This window comes from Panthera onca, chromosome A3, assembly GCF_046562875.1.
Source record: "Panthera onca isolate mPanOnc1 chromosome A3, mPanOnc1 haplotype 2, whole genome shotgun sequence".
Classification (NCBI taxonomy): Eukaryota; Metazoa; Chordata; class Mammalia; order Carnivora; family Felidae; genus Panthera; species Panthera onca.
In genome coordinates, this window is record NC_138341.1 from 78,360,417 (window position 1) to 78,373,744 (window position 13,328).

At 36.6% G+C, this 13,328-nt stretch overlaps 1 protein-coding gene across 1 annotated transcript in view; it reads right to left on the reverse strand.

The window, feature by feature from the left end:
- TMEM131 (transmembrane protein 131) overlaps nt 1–13,328 on the reverse strand; it is a 237,807-nt gene that overhangs the window by 165,747 nt on the left and 58,732 nt on the right. The window contains exon 2 of the mRNA XM_060608021.3: nt 12,704–12,765. Coding sequence (XP_060464004.2) covers nt 12,704–12,765 — 62 coding nt within the window. The remainder of the gene's footprint in view (nt 1–12,703; nt 12,766–13,328) is intronic.

Below are 13,328 nucleotides of genomic sequence, written 5' to 3' on the forward strand. Positions count from 1 at the left end.
TCTCCTTTCTGATATTTCTCCCGTCGGGTCTGTTAACACTTGCTTTATATATTTAGAGACCCTCATGTTGAGTGCCTATATATATTTATAGTTGTTACATCCTCATAATGAATTGGCCCTTTTATCATTATATAATCACCTTCTTTGTCTCTTATGACAGTTTCTGACTTAAAGTGTACTTTTTTGTCTAATGTAATAGCCGCTCCCACTTTTTCTAGTTACTGTTTGCGTGGAATATCTATTCCCAAGCCTTTCAACATATGTGTGTTCATAAAGCTAAAGGGAGACTCCTATAGGCAGCATATAGTTGGATATTGGTTATTTTATTTTATTTATTCAGCCACTCTATATGTCTTTTGATTGGTGAATTTAATCCATTCAATTTTAAATTTTTTAAATATTTTATTTATTTCTGAGAGTGAGAGAGAGAGTGTGTGAGAGGGGGAGAGGCAGAGAAGAGAAGGAGACACAGAATCTGGAGCAGGCTTCAGGCTCCGAGCTGCCAGCACAGAGCCCGACGTGGGGCTCTAACTCCCAAACTGTGAGATCATGACCTGAGCCAAAGTCAGACACTTAACCAACTAAGCCACCCAGGCTCCCCTAATCCATTTACATTTAAAGTAATTATTAGTAAGTGGGGACTTACTGCTGCCATTCTGTTAATTATTTTTCTGTCGATTTGTAGTGCCTTTGTTCCCTTTTCCTCTCTTGACACTCTTCCTTTGTAATCTGATGATTTTTCTTTTGTAGTGATATGCGTTGATATCTATTTTGTGTATTTGCTACACAAAGTTTTTCATTTCTGTCCACCATGAGACTTGCATAAAACACCTTTTATAACATTTTATTTTAAGCTAATAACAACTGAGCTTCAATCACATATGAAAGCTATACTTCTACCCCTTCCCCACACTTTATGTAATTGATGTCACAATTTACATCATTTATATTATTCATCCATTAACAAATTATTACAGTTATAGTTATTTTTCATACTTTTATATTTTATTTACGTTACAGTTGAAAGCTTATACTTTCATGTTTTCATGTTGCTAACTGCTGTCTTTTCATGTTAGCTTGAATAGCTCCCTTTAGCATTTTTTTGTGAGGCAGGTCTAGTGGTGATGAACTTCAACTTTTGTCTGGGAAAATGTTTATTTCTCCATTTCTGAAGGGCAGCTTTGCTGGGTATAGTATTCTTCTCAGTATTCTTTCAGTACTTTGAATTTATCATCACATTGTCTCCTGGCCTGAAAGATTTCTGCTGAGAAATCAGTTGACTGTCTAATCAGCGCTCCTTTGTGACAAGTCGCTTTTCTCTTGTTGCTTTCACAACTCTCTTTGACAATTTGAGATAATGTGTTTCAGTGTAGATCTCTTTAAATTTAATCCATCTGGAATCCTGGGGTCTTTATGAATCTGGATGCCCATTTCCCTCCCAAGATTTGGTAACTTTTTAGTCATTTCTTTAAATAGGCTTTCTAGCCACCTTCCCCCTCCTTCCTGATCTGGAACTCCTGCTACACATAAATAAAATATATAATCTATTGGTTCACTTGATGGAGTCCCATAATTCCTCTAGGCTTTCTTCACTCTTTTTTCATTCTTTCTTTTTTCTCCTCTTCCTAGATAATTCCAAATAACTCATCTTCATGTTTGCTCATTCTTTCTTCTGCTTGAAAAAATCTGATTTTGAACCCCTCGAATAAATTTTTCAGTTCAGTTATTGTACTCTTCAACTCCAGTGTTTTTGGGTCTTTTTATTTGTTTCTATCTGTTGAGTCTCATTTTGTTCATGTATCATTTTCCTAATTTTGTTTAGTTGTTTACCTGTGTTCTCTTGTAAATGAGCTTTTTTAAGTTAAATTGATTATTTTGAACTCACTGCCAGGATTTCCACAGAATTCTATTTCTTTCAGGTTGGTTAATGGAGATTTGTTTTCCTTCTCTGTGTTTGTTTTCTTCATTCTTCATGATTCTTGTAGGTTTGCTTGTTGTCTGCACATTTGAAGAAGCAACTTCTTCTTCCAGTTCTAAACACAGTCAGCAGTGCTAAACACAAAGCAAGATACAGACTGACCCCTCAGGAAGTGCAACATAACGCTGGGAACAAGACCTTTACTTTTTACCCTTCCTTGTGAAGGAAGAACCTCATTTCTATGCATATTCCCAGGCTCACAGACCAGTGCTGGCTATAAGGGCATACCTTTTGCCTTCCCTTGTTCTTAGCTGCCCAAGGGCACTGGGTACTTGTTATGAGGTAACATAGAAATCTGTTCCACTGAGTGAAGGTCCACTGAAATGCCAGGGATAAGGGTCTTTTAGCTCCCTTCCATTTACTGTGGAGAAAAAAAATCAAACTTGTGTCTATTCATAATTTCATAGAGCAGTGATGGCTGCAGGCATGTGCCCTCCTCTTTCATTCATTCCTAGATGTCCTAGGGAATCAGGCTCTATAGTTCATTTAGCACTTAGCATAGGTGAGAGAAAAACTGGCCCCACTGAGGATGCCCTGTGAAGCTGGGAGGCTAGGAGCATACTCCAATCTCACTTCTCTACTGTGAAAGAAGTCACTGGCTTAGGTGATCTTGGTATTGAGTTTGGTGGAAGAACTAATGTAGGTAAAGTGATATTATTCTTCTAAGTATATATCTGGATGCTCTCAGTTTGTGCTCCTCTGGGTGCTTAAACTTCTTAGGTGAATTCTGAATTTCTCTCAAGGTATTTTGATACCATATTATTGTTATGTGTGTGTTTCTATGGATGAATGAGAGTAGGGCTTACTACTCCCCCATCTTGATGATGTCACTCTTTTTAAGTTTTCTATCTTTTCACAGATATTTCCATTTTGTTCATACATCACTTTCTTGACTTCCTCCACACATTCTCCTTTAGGTCTTTGAGTATCTTTAAGAAAATTGTTAAAAAGTCTTTGTCTAGTATATCTGCCATCAAGTCTGCTTGAGACAATTTCTGTCATTTTTCCCCACGAATGGGCCATACTTTCACATTTCTTTGTATACATTGTTATTTTTTCTGTTGAAAACTGGACATGTGAACCTAATGTGGTAACTGTGGACATCAGACTCTCCTCTTTCCTAGGGTTTGTTTGTTTTTGTTTTGTTTGTATTGTTTTTGATTTTTTAATTATAGGAGGCTCTATCTAGGCCAAAATTTAAGGTCTTTCCCTGAACATTTGTGGTAATTTTATCATTTCCCCATATATGCAATTGCTTTGAATGTCCTACTCATTAATGTCTGGCTCCCAAAAGGGGAAAAAGAGAAAAATAAATGGAGGGAAAAGGTTGTTAGCCCTTTAAGTCTTCTGGGTTACTTCAGGCAGAGAACTTTAATAATGGATGGAGTTGCAACAACAATGGCTACCTCCTTTATCTACACCTTTGAGATCAGGGGTAATGATCAGGGCACGAATCTCCAAGTTCCTTTTTTGCCCACCATGGCTCCTGCACTCTGTGTACAAGCTATTCAATGAATGTGTGCAGAGCTGCCTGCCACAGGGCTGGAGGGTGGGAGTAGGTAGTTGCTTCTGTGCTAAGAGCTAAAATGGACTGAAATTTACTTCAATTTACCCCCAAGCCTTCCTCTGAAAGTTGCAAGCCTTCAAAAGACATTAGACATATTCTACCAGTGCCACTGTTGTCTACGTGGGGAGATGGAATCCTGCTACTTCATACTCTATCATCTTCCCAGAGTCCTCTGTCTAGCTCCAGTTTTGGTAAATGTAAGTTTTATTCCCATTCCTTGTATACAGTCTATGGTTGCTCTCATAGTACAATAACAGAACTTGAGTACTTGGGACACAGACCATTTCACACACAAACCCTAAAGTATTTAATACATGGCCCTTTACATAAAGTGTGCCAACTTCCAGCTTAGAAGAGCAACAGAAGTAATGTTATAACACTTTATTTCCAGAACCATTAAATGCCTACATATGAAAATCTGTGACCTAAAAATCTAAAACAACCAACCTGACATGACATGTCTTCTGATGAAAAACAAAAACTACAGTATCGCTGGTGGACTGTAATAGAATCCTGACACTAATCACTTTGAGTTAGCTTTAGAATCTACAGGCTAAAGGATACAGTCCCTAACAAGACAGTCTTTACTTCATACACCAACCACAAGCTAGGGAGTTGAGGCCATGTGTACTTCTAACCAACTGACTACAGATCTGGGAGGTTTCCATGATTCCTCCCCGTCAAGCTTAGAACTCAGAACTATACTTAAACTAGTTTTCTTCTAAAGAAACATACAGGGTGAAGTCTTGGAGGGCCCCAAACACAGAAATTCTGTGCCTTCTCTCTATGCAATCAGGGTATGTCACTTTCCTGGCACACAGATGTGCTTACTAACAAGGAAGGTCTATACAGCTTCAGTGTCCAGAGTTTTTATTGGAGTTTCATTACAAAGATATGGTTTATTAAATCACTGGCCACCTATGTGACTGAACTCAATTTCTAGCCCCCTCTCATTCTTGGAGGCAGATGGGATGACTCAAAGTCCAAACCCTCTAACCACATAATTAGTTTTTCTAGTGACCAACCCCATCTTCAGTCATCGTGGTAGGCATTAACTCAGGTGTGATCCAAGGGCTCATGAATAACAAAGACACTCTTACTTCTAAGGATATTCCAATATTTAAAGTCTCCCTATAGACAGAGACCATTCATATTCTTCATTACACAAAAACTACTTCAAATATTCTTGCCAAGGGAAAAAAATTTAATCTAAACCTGATCAAGACTCTATATTTAGCTAAAAGTTTATAGAAAATCCGTAAGACAGAGGTATGTTAAATTATACCAAGAAGATGATATTAGCTCAGCCTGGTTGTAGGAAGTCCTATAGACAAATGATTCAGTATCTTCAACAACAACAAAAAATTGGCATAGGGAGATAGCTTAAAAGAGACTTACAAGACATATCAACCAAACGCAATATACAGACCTTGTTTGGATCTTGATTTAAATAACTAAAGTATGAAAAAGAATTTTTGAAATGGTAGAAGAAAAGGGATACAGACCAACCAGGTATTACATGATATTAGATGTTCTGGCTATCTAATGGTGTATAATAAAACACTCCGAAGTTTAACAGCTTAAAACAGCATTTTATTATTATCCTTCACATTCTTCTGGGCTGACTAGACTCAGTTGGTTAGGTCTCACTTGATGTTACTCAAATGGCTGCCATCAGATGCAAGTTGTGGCTGATTCATCTGAAGGTTTAAATGTGCTGCTCATCCACAGTGGCAGGAAAGGGATGATGGCTGGTAGGTGGGCACTCAACTGGGACCACTGACTGTAGGACTATATGGGGGCTCCCCATGTGGCTTAGGATTTTCACATCATGGCAACTGGGTCCCAAAAGAAATGTCCCAATTTCTAGAGGTCCAAGAGACCCAGGTAAAAGCTGCCAAGTTTCTGATGATCTAGTATTAGTAGTACCAGAATGCTGTCATGCTGTATTCATCAGGATACTATTATTATCATTGCTATACACAATATACATGCATTAGTTATCCACATATTTTTATTTTTAATGCTCTTTATCCTTTGCATTTCTAAGCTTCTGAGGTAATTTACCTTCAAGCTGAAGAATATCCTCTATTATTTCCTTTGGTGCAAATCTTCTGGTGACAAATTCTCTATGTTCTTGTCTGTTTGAAAATGCCTGTGTTTCTTTACACACGAAGAACATTTTCACTGGGTATAGAATTCTAGTTCAATTTTTTTCATTAATTTAATTTTTTTTTTTTGCCTCCAATTGTTTCAGTTTATAATTCAGCTGTCAGGCTAATTCTAGCTTCTTTGAAGGTCTTCTTTTTTTCTCTGGTTGGTTTTAGAATGTATCTCTTTGCCTTTGATAGTCAGTTGTTTTACTGCATACTGCTCAGATCTCCGTAAAAGGAAGAACTTGCCATCCAAGCTATGAAAAATGCTGCTAGCTATCAGCCTGTGACTGCAGTACCTGACTGTAGTGACTAAGGTAAGGCCAAGTTCTTTTTGAGCAACTCCCAGCCAATGAATAGGCCCAGCAGGTATAGTAGGGCCTGGCTATCTCTGGATATGCTTCCAAAAAGCAGCCGTTACTCCACAATTCCCCAGTGATTTGCCAAGATATCGCAACCCTGTCTGAGGTTCTCCCTGCCCAATCATGTTTCCTTCCCCTTATGTTTCAAAGGCATTAGCCCTCAATAAATCTCTGGCACTCCTAACTCTGTCTTAGGATCTTGCTAAGAACCCCAACTGACACATATGATAAAGGATATCTGGGGGTGGGGGTGGAGAAAAACTATAGTAAACAACATTCTTAACAGTGAAATGCTGAAGGTTTATCTGAGATGAGTTATGGGTCAAAGATGCCTACTAAATACCACTTATATTCAACATCATGCTGGTTGTAGCCAGTAAAGTAATGCAAGAAAAAAAAAAGAATTTAAAACTAAAAGGATTGGAAAGTTAGAAATAAAATGTTATTATTAACCTCAGATTGTGATAGTTTATGGACCTAGTTCAGAGCATCTAGAGATAAGTTAATAGCATCAATAAGCAATTTAGCTAGTTTGCAGAGTAAAAGTCAAAATATAAAAAACAATTGTATTTCTACATTTTATGTTGAGCCATACGAATTACCACTTTAGAGATGAGAACAGGCAAGAGAGCCCAGAAATTGATTCATGCATACATGCCTACTTGACTTATGAATAAAGTGTCACTGAAGAATACTGGGGAAAAAATATTGGGGAACAGTTAATAAAGGGTGGTGGGACAAGTGAATATCTATATGAGAAATAAAACCTTGACCTCACACCAATAACAAAAATCAATTCCAGTTAGAATTAGTGCTATAATTGTGAAAGGCAAAACAATAAATTTCTATATTCTAGACAATAATACAGGAGAATAATTTTTTAAACCTTTTTTTTTTTAATGTTTATTTAGTTTTGAGAGAAAGAGGAGAGAGGCAGAGAGGCAGACTGAGGATCTGAAGCGAGCTCTGCGCTGAAAGCAGAGAGCCCCACACAGGCCTCGAACTCATGAACCATGAGATCATGACCTGAGCTGAAGTCTGACACTTAGCTGACTGAGCCACCCAGGGGCACCCAGGAGAACATTTTTATGACCGCGGATAAGAAAGTATTTCTTGAACGGTACACAAAAAATATCAACTGTAATGTGTAAGACTGAGAGCTTAAACTACAATAAAATTAAAATTAATTAAAACTAAGAACTTCTGTTCATCAAAGTCACCATTATGTGTGGAAGGGACGATCACAAGTAGGAAAAGATATTTCTTATACATATAATCACAATTGTATCCAGAATTTATAAAGAACTAAAAAACAAGAAGGAAAAAGATATGCAACCCAACAGTTAAATAGGGCAAAAGATTTAACTTAGATTTCACAAAAGTTGATATCCAAATGGTGAAATAAACACGAAAAGTTGCTCCACCTTATTAGGAATTAGGGATTGTAAACTATCACCACAAAAAGATACCATTACCCACTCTACAGAATAATTTTTTAAAAAAACATTATGAAGTATTGTAGAGGAATTCCTGATGATGGGACTGTACACTAGAACAAGCACTTTGGAAAACCACATGGTATTATGTTTTAAAATAGAAGATTAATACCCTATGTCCCAGCAGTTGCACTTAACTCCACCAGAAACGCATATGTATGTTCACCAAGAGACAGCATTTACTTATAAGAGCCAAAACTGGAAACAAGTGAAATGTCAATCAACAGCAGAAATTATATATATACATACATATATACATATATATATGTATGTATATATATATGCATATATACATACACACACATATACATATTGGGGCATATCCACATAATGCAATACTATTCAGTGATGAAAATGGATAACTATGGCCACATTCAACAGCACAGAGAATCTTAGAAACATAACACAAGAAAAAGCAGCTGGAAAAAAAAAAAAGAATACAAACTGTATGAAGTTCAAAAAACAGATGAAACCATAGTGTTTAGAGACACATGCTCAGATGGTAAGACTTCTAGGGAAAGAAATTACCATAAACTTCAGGACTATGGGCAACTTTGGGGATAGTGACTGGGAGAGAGCCTCAGAGGGAACTCAGGAGAGTGTTTAGTTTTTAACTAGGGTGGTAGTTGTTTATAGGTGTTGGCTTTGAGGAAAAAAAGCCCACATTTTATGCATGTATGTATGAACTATATCTCACAATAAATACTTTAATTAAAGAAAAAGAAATAATCAAATTCTTGGACATCTTTTACACTCCTTGGAAGACGACTCTAATTAAGTGGTTAGAAGATTACCTACACTAGGCCACCTCTAGAATGAACACGATTTATCTTCTAGACGGCAAAGCTTCCAGTGGCTTCATCTCCTTTTAGTTACAGAAACTAAACAAAGTCATCTAGGAGCTAAAGTTTTCCCCACTAACCTCTGTAACAATAACCTCTTTAACTCCTGTTAAGTTTTACTATAGCTATCTTTAAAAATTAGTATCTTTTAAATGTAAGTTCATCCAAGAACAAGTATATGCTCATTTATTCAATTGGTGTTTTCGTGTGTTGCAAATAACTGTCTAGTTAAGGAAGATCTCCATAGTGTTTTCCAAACCAACCTAACACAGAATAGGAGGCAAACTTTCCACAATCTCTCCCTCAACTGTCCTCTGAGAAGATTGGGAAAAGAGTTATTTCTGTAATATGAACAAAAGATCCTTTGGCTGACTAACCATAGTCCTGCAACTGACATACTGGGGCACAACAAGAAGTGGAACCCATTACCTATTGTGTGTATATAAAAAGATCTCTTAGACCTGCACTGTCTTCTAATCACAGCATTTAGGAATTTATCTTTCCCCTAAGGCAACCTTGTTACTTTTCAGGAAGTAGAGCAATGGAAAGTATAAAGCCTAAGAGCTTTGGAATCAAACTTGCTTCTTATTCTTCTTGTACTCCTTATTAGTACTGAAATTTTGGGCCAATTAATGAACTAGCTGAGACTCCAGCAAGTACTTAAAAAATACTAATTCTAGCCACCTCTGCCTTAGGCACCTGAAAGCCAGGTAGTGAGTTGAGATAATAGATGCCTAGATGTTATGAGAAAAACCAATGAGCGCACAATGAACAGTCAGAAAAGAGTATTTCTGTTTCTTGACCAAAGTGAGATAACAAAATTATGTGGTACTATAGTTATGAGCTTGCTTGCTTGCTTCATTTATTTGTTTATTTGTTACTATTTTTTAATGTTTATTTATTTTTGAGAGAGAGAAAAACACAGAGTACAGGCAGGGGAGGAGCAGAGAGAGAGGGAGACACAGAATCCAAAGCAGGCTCCAGTCCCTGAGCTGTCAGCATGGAGCCTGACATGGGGCTTGAATTCACGAACCGTGAGATCATAACCTAAACCGAAGTTGGAGCTTACATGACTGGAGCCACCCAGGCACCCCATATAGTTATGAGCTTTAGAAAGCAAAACTCTGCATGTGTTTTCAACTTGAACGTTAGAAAGCTTGCCTCCCAACATCTTAAAAATCTGTTTACTGTTCTGGTAGAATAGTAAAATAAATAAATTAAAAAGCTAGGCTTTTCCTTGGGCTTCATCTTTTTTGTAAGAAAGTTAGATTAGGAAACAGATTAAGGCTTTTAAAAATATCTTTTGTTATTCAATCTATCAAAGGAACAGGTCAGGAAAAGCCAACCATTCTGATCAGTTAGGACTGGAATGATCATTAGAGATACCTGGCATGCACACCCTATGGTGATGAGTCTTCTGTTGAGAAGTGTCTATGTTCCCCTCAGGCACGGTTTCATCCTTGTATATTCTATATACCAAATCTTAGTAGCCTTGCCAAACAGGAATGGCAATGGCCAAAGCACCAATGACAGAAAATGTGGGCTTTTCTGTGATTACTGTGATTTCTAATCGTAAGATAGTATTAGTAGTGGTAATCCAGGGAACGCACTAGAAGAACTGCACATGCATGGTGCTGTGTTAAGAGCTCTGAAAGCAGACAGGCCGAGTACTTACTGGATGTTGGATTTCTGCTCTCATAATTGAATACTGAGCAAATTATTTAATTTCTATAAGCCTCATTTCCCTTATCTTTAAAAAACAAGGAAGGCAAATACAAAATCTGTAGCAAATTTTTATGAGTTTTGGCAATTTTTATGGTCTTATCATCAATTAATTTTCAGGGCTTAAAAAGTCACTAAGAGCCAAGCCACATGAATGTAACATAAAATGTATGATCTGAGAAGGAATGCTCTCAGGCAAAATTCTCATTTTAAATAATGCAAAACAAGGCTGTTGCTTTGACTCTCTCTCTACATTAGTTTTAATTGGAAAAAACGTGATATATATTCTGTCATAAGACTGCTACACATACATATCTGTTCCAATCATACCATAAGAAACAAGAAATGGTTGAACCTACTGGCAAATTATCATCAGAAAGAGTGACAACATGAATTTTCATGTCAACATGAAAACTGTTGTTCCTAGGAAACATTCTTCAACATTAAAATGAACTATTTACTTGTATCTATTCAAAAAGGTCTATACTCTGCTACTTGGGGATAAACAATACACTATATATATAGCATCTTTGTATCAGACATTCTGCAGTAATCTTTGTGAGGTTTTATTGTGGCTGAGGTAACCAACTGGTACCATCTGCCTTCAATCCTGTTCCAGTCTAAAATTACCTTTGCCATAGAATTCTCAGGTCTCAACTCAGGTCTCTACCAAGCTCTTGTCCAAGCATTTCAGCAGACCCAAAGAGGATGAGGAAATCACATCCCAGGCCACAAGTTACTCCATAGCCAAGTCCATTTAGATAGGGATTGACAACCTCTCCCAACAAAAATATAAATCAAACTCCAGAATTTTCAAAATGAATTACTACTTGCAACCTAGGTGGGTGTCTATTTCCTAAAGGATATGGATCCTTCTTTAATCAATAAAGAAAAATGAATTTTCAAAAAATTCAGTCCTGATTTGCCTGTTATCTAGATCCCACAAACCACCTAAAGGGAGATATTTAAAACCGTCATTCCTATTGGTTCTCCAAGTTCTCACCTTGTAACAGATTAAATAACCAGATAACAAGACCGAGCTCATTTTCTAGTAAGGTGGCTCTACAAAATTTGAGATTATATATCTTTAGTTTTTATTCAGTTTTTCAATGTAAAAAGCTGTACAAAGACTTTTTTGTAAGTACCATGCAGCCACTGCCTGCTGTGTTTCTCAACATCAGTTATGTAAAGGTATGAATGATATATTTATTTAAAAATTTGGAAGCAAGGAAAAAGTTAACATTCAGAACACTTACTTGCTTTATTTTCAGAGAAAAGGAACATTATAACCCATCACTTTTTTTCTTGCTCTCTTTGTTTGGCTTATTGTCTGAAATCTAAATTTATGATAAAATGTAAACAGAAATCTTATTTCAGGTCTCTAGCACAATTATTTTTTATATATTGCCTTAATGTAACGTTTAGTTTCCTGACATTATTATAAGCTACAGGGAATATTTTTTCAGAGCTAAGTCATGTATTTAGTTATAATTAAGTAAATAAATACATCATAGGCAGCACCATGTAGGAAAGAGACAAACAATCACCTGGAGTGAGGAGATGAGAATTCTAACACCAGCCCCATTACCATAAAGTCATGGGATCTTCAGCACCTTTCTTAAATTAAACCTTGGAAAAACCGTACGTCATGCTACCAAATAGATGGTACTTGAAAACAGATGTTATAATTACAAAAGTGGTAAGTACTATAAGACAAGTACCAAATACAATAAAAGTTTGGAAGAAGGAAGAAAACACCTCAGTCATAAAAATCAGAGGAGTAGTTAAGTTGCTTTCACTCTCCCTCTTTCAGCTGTGAAATTCTAGAACTGGTTTTTAGCTAGGAAGACTAAAATGGGCTTCATGGGATATCTATGCTAGGTCTGAAAGGAAGGACATCAGATTATACTTTCTAATTTTAGGTATAACATGTTTAAAGATGTGGCTTAGACTGGCAACTAGAAAAGTGATATAGATGTACATCTACAGAACTTACACTCTAGAGAAGTCCTCTTCCAGGTAAATATTTTGAGGTCTGACACCCATACTTATAGCACTAACCACCAATTCCATTGCTCCTGATCTGACTCTCCCAACCTAACCTTCCAACATTCCCCAGAAATATCTAATTTAAAAGGTAATTCATATAGCTAAGGAGGCTTTTATTATTAATAATGACTCTATTGACCTATCTGCATATAAAGCTCATAAAATATATTTCAAAGAAATCAGTTACACTTTTTATTTTTTTTTTTATTTTTTTATTTTTATTTTAAAAAAATGTTTTTTTTTTTTAACGTTTATTTATTTTTGAGACAGAGAGAGGCAGAGCATGAACAGGGGAGGGGCAGATAGAGAGGGAGACACAGAATCCAAAACAGGCTCCAGGCTCTGAGCTGTCAGCCCAGAGCCCGACGCGGGGCTCGAACTCACGGACTGTGAGATCATGACCTGAGCCGAAGTCGGACGCGTAACCGACCGAGCCACCCAGGCGCCCCAGTTACACTTTTTAAAGGTAAATAACAATCGGATATTATTCAAGGTTTGACACTGAGATAATTTTTCAACTTAAAATAAAATTACCTGTAGTAGTCCTCCATCATCAAAACGTAGTACTTCTATTATGCTCTCCGACTGAATAAATGCTGTGAAGGAAACAAAACATACTATCACTTTACAGGAACATAAATTTCATTTAAATATCTTTTACCTTAAAGTTAATAAATACAATTACACATTAAAAAAAATGTACTGCTTGAGGGTGATGGTTAAAGAGGAAAATGCAATACTTCAGGATTTTAGCAACTATGAAATGCTTTAAAAATAAAACAATACAACCCAATTAGAAAGCAGTTTTTAACAACCTATAGGCAGTGTAAGCCACTTGCAAAATATCTATTCCTGCTATACTCCCAGAAAGCACAAAACAGTCAAATTCAACTAGATGCAACTGGTTATTTTCACAGACAGATTAACCAAAAATATCACAAGCACATGGAAAAGATCATTAGAGGATTCTACTTCCCTCAAGAAAGATAAGCTGACGTTCTGTATCATCTGCTCTTTTATAACAATGACAAGACCTGGCATCATCAGTCAAGAGAGACTTGGAGAGAAAATGGGCATGGAAAATGGCAAGAGGAGATTATTCTGTTCCAAGAAACTGAGTATAGTGCAAAGACACGATATTTAGAAAGCTGAACTTTCA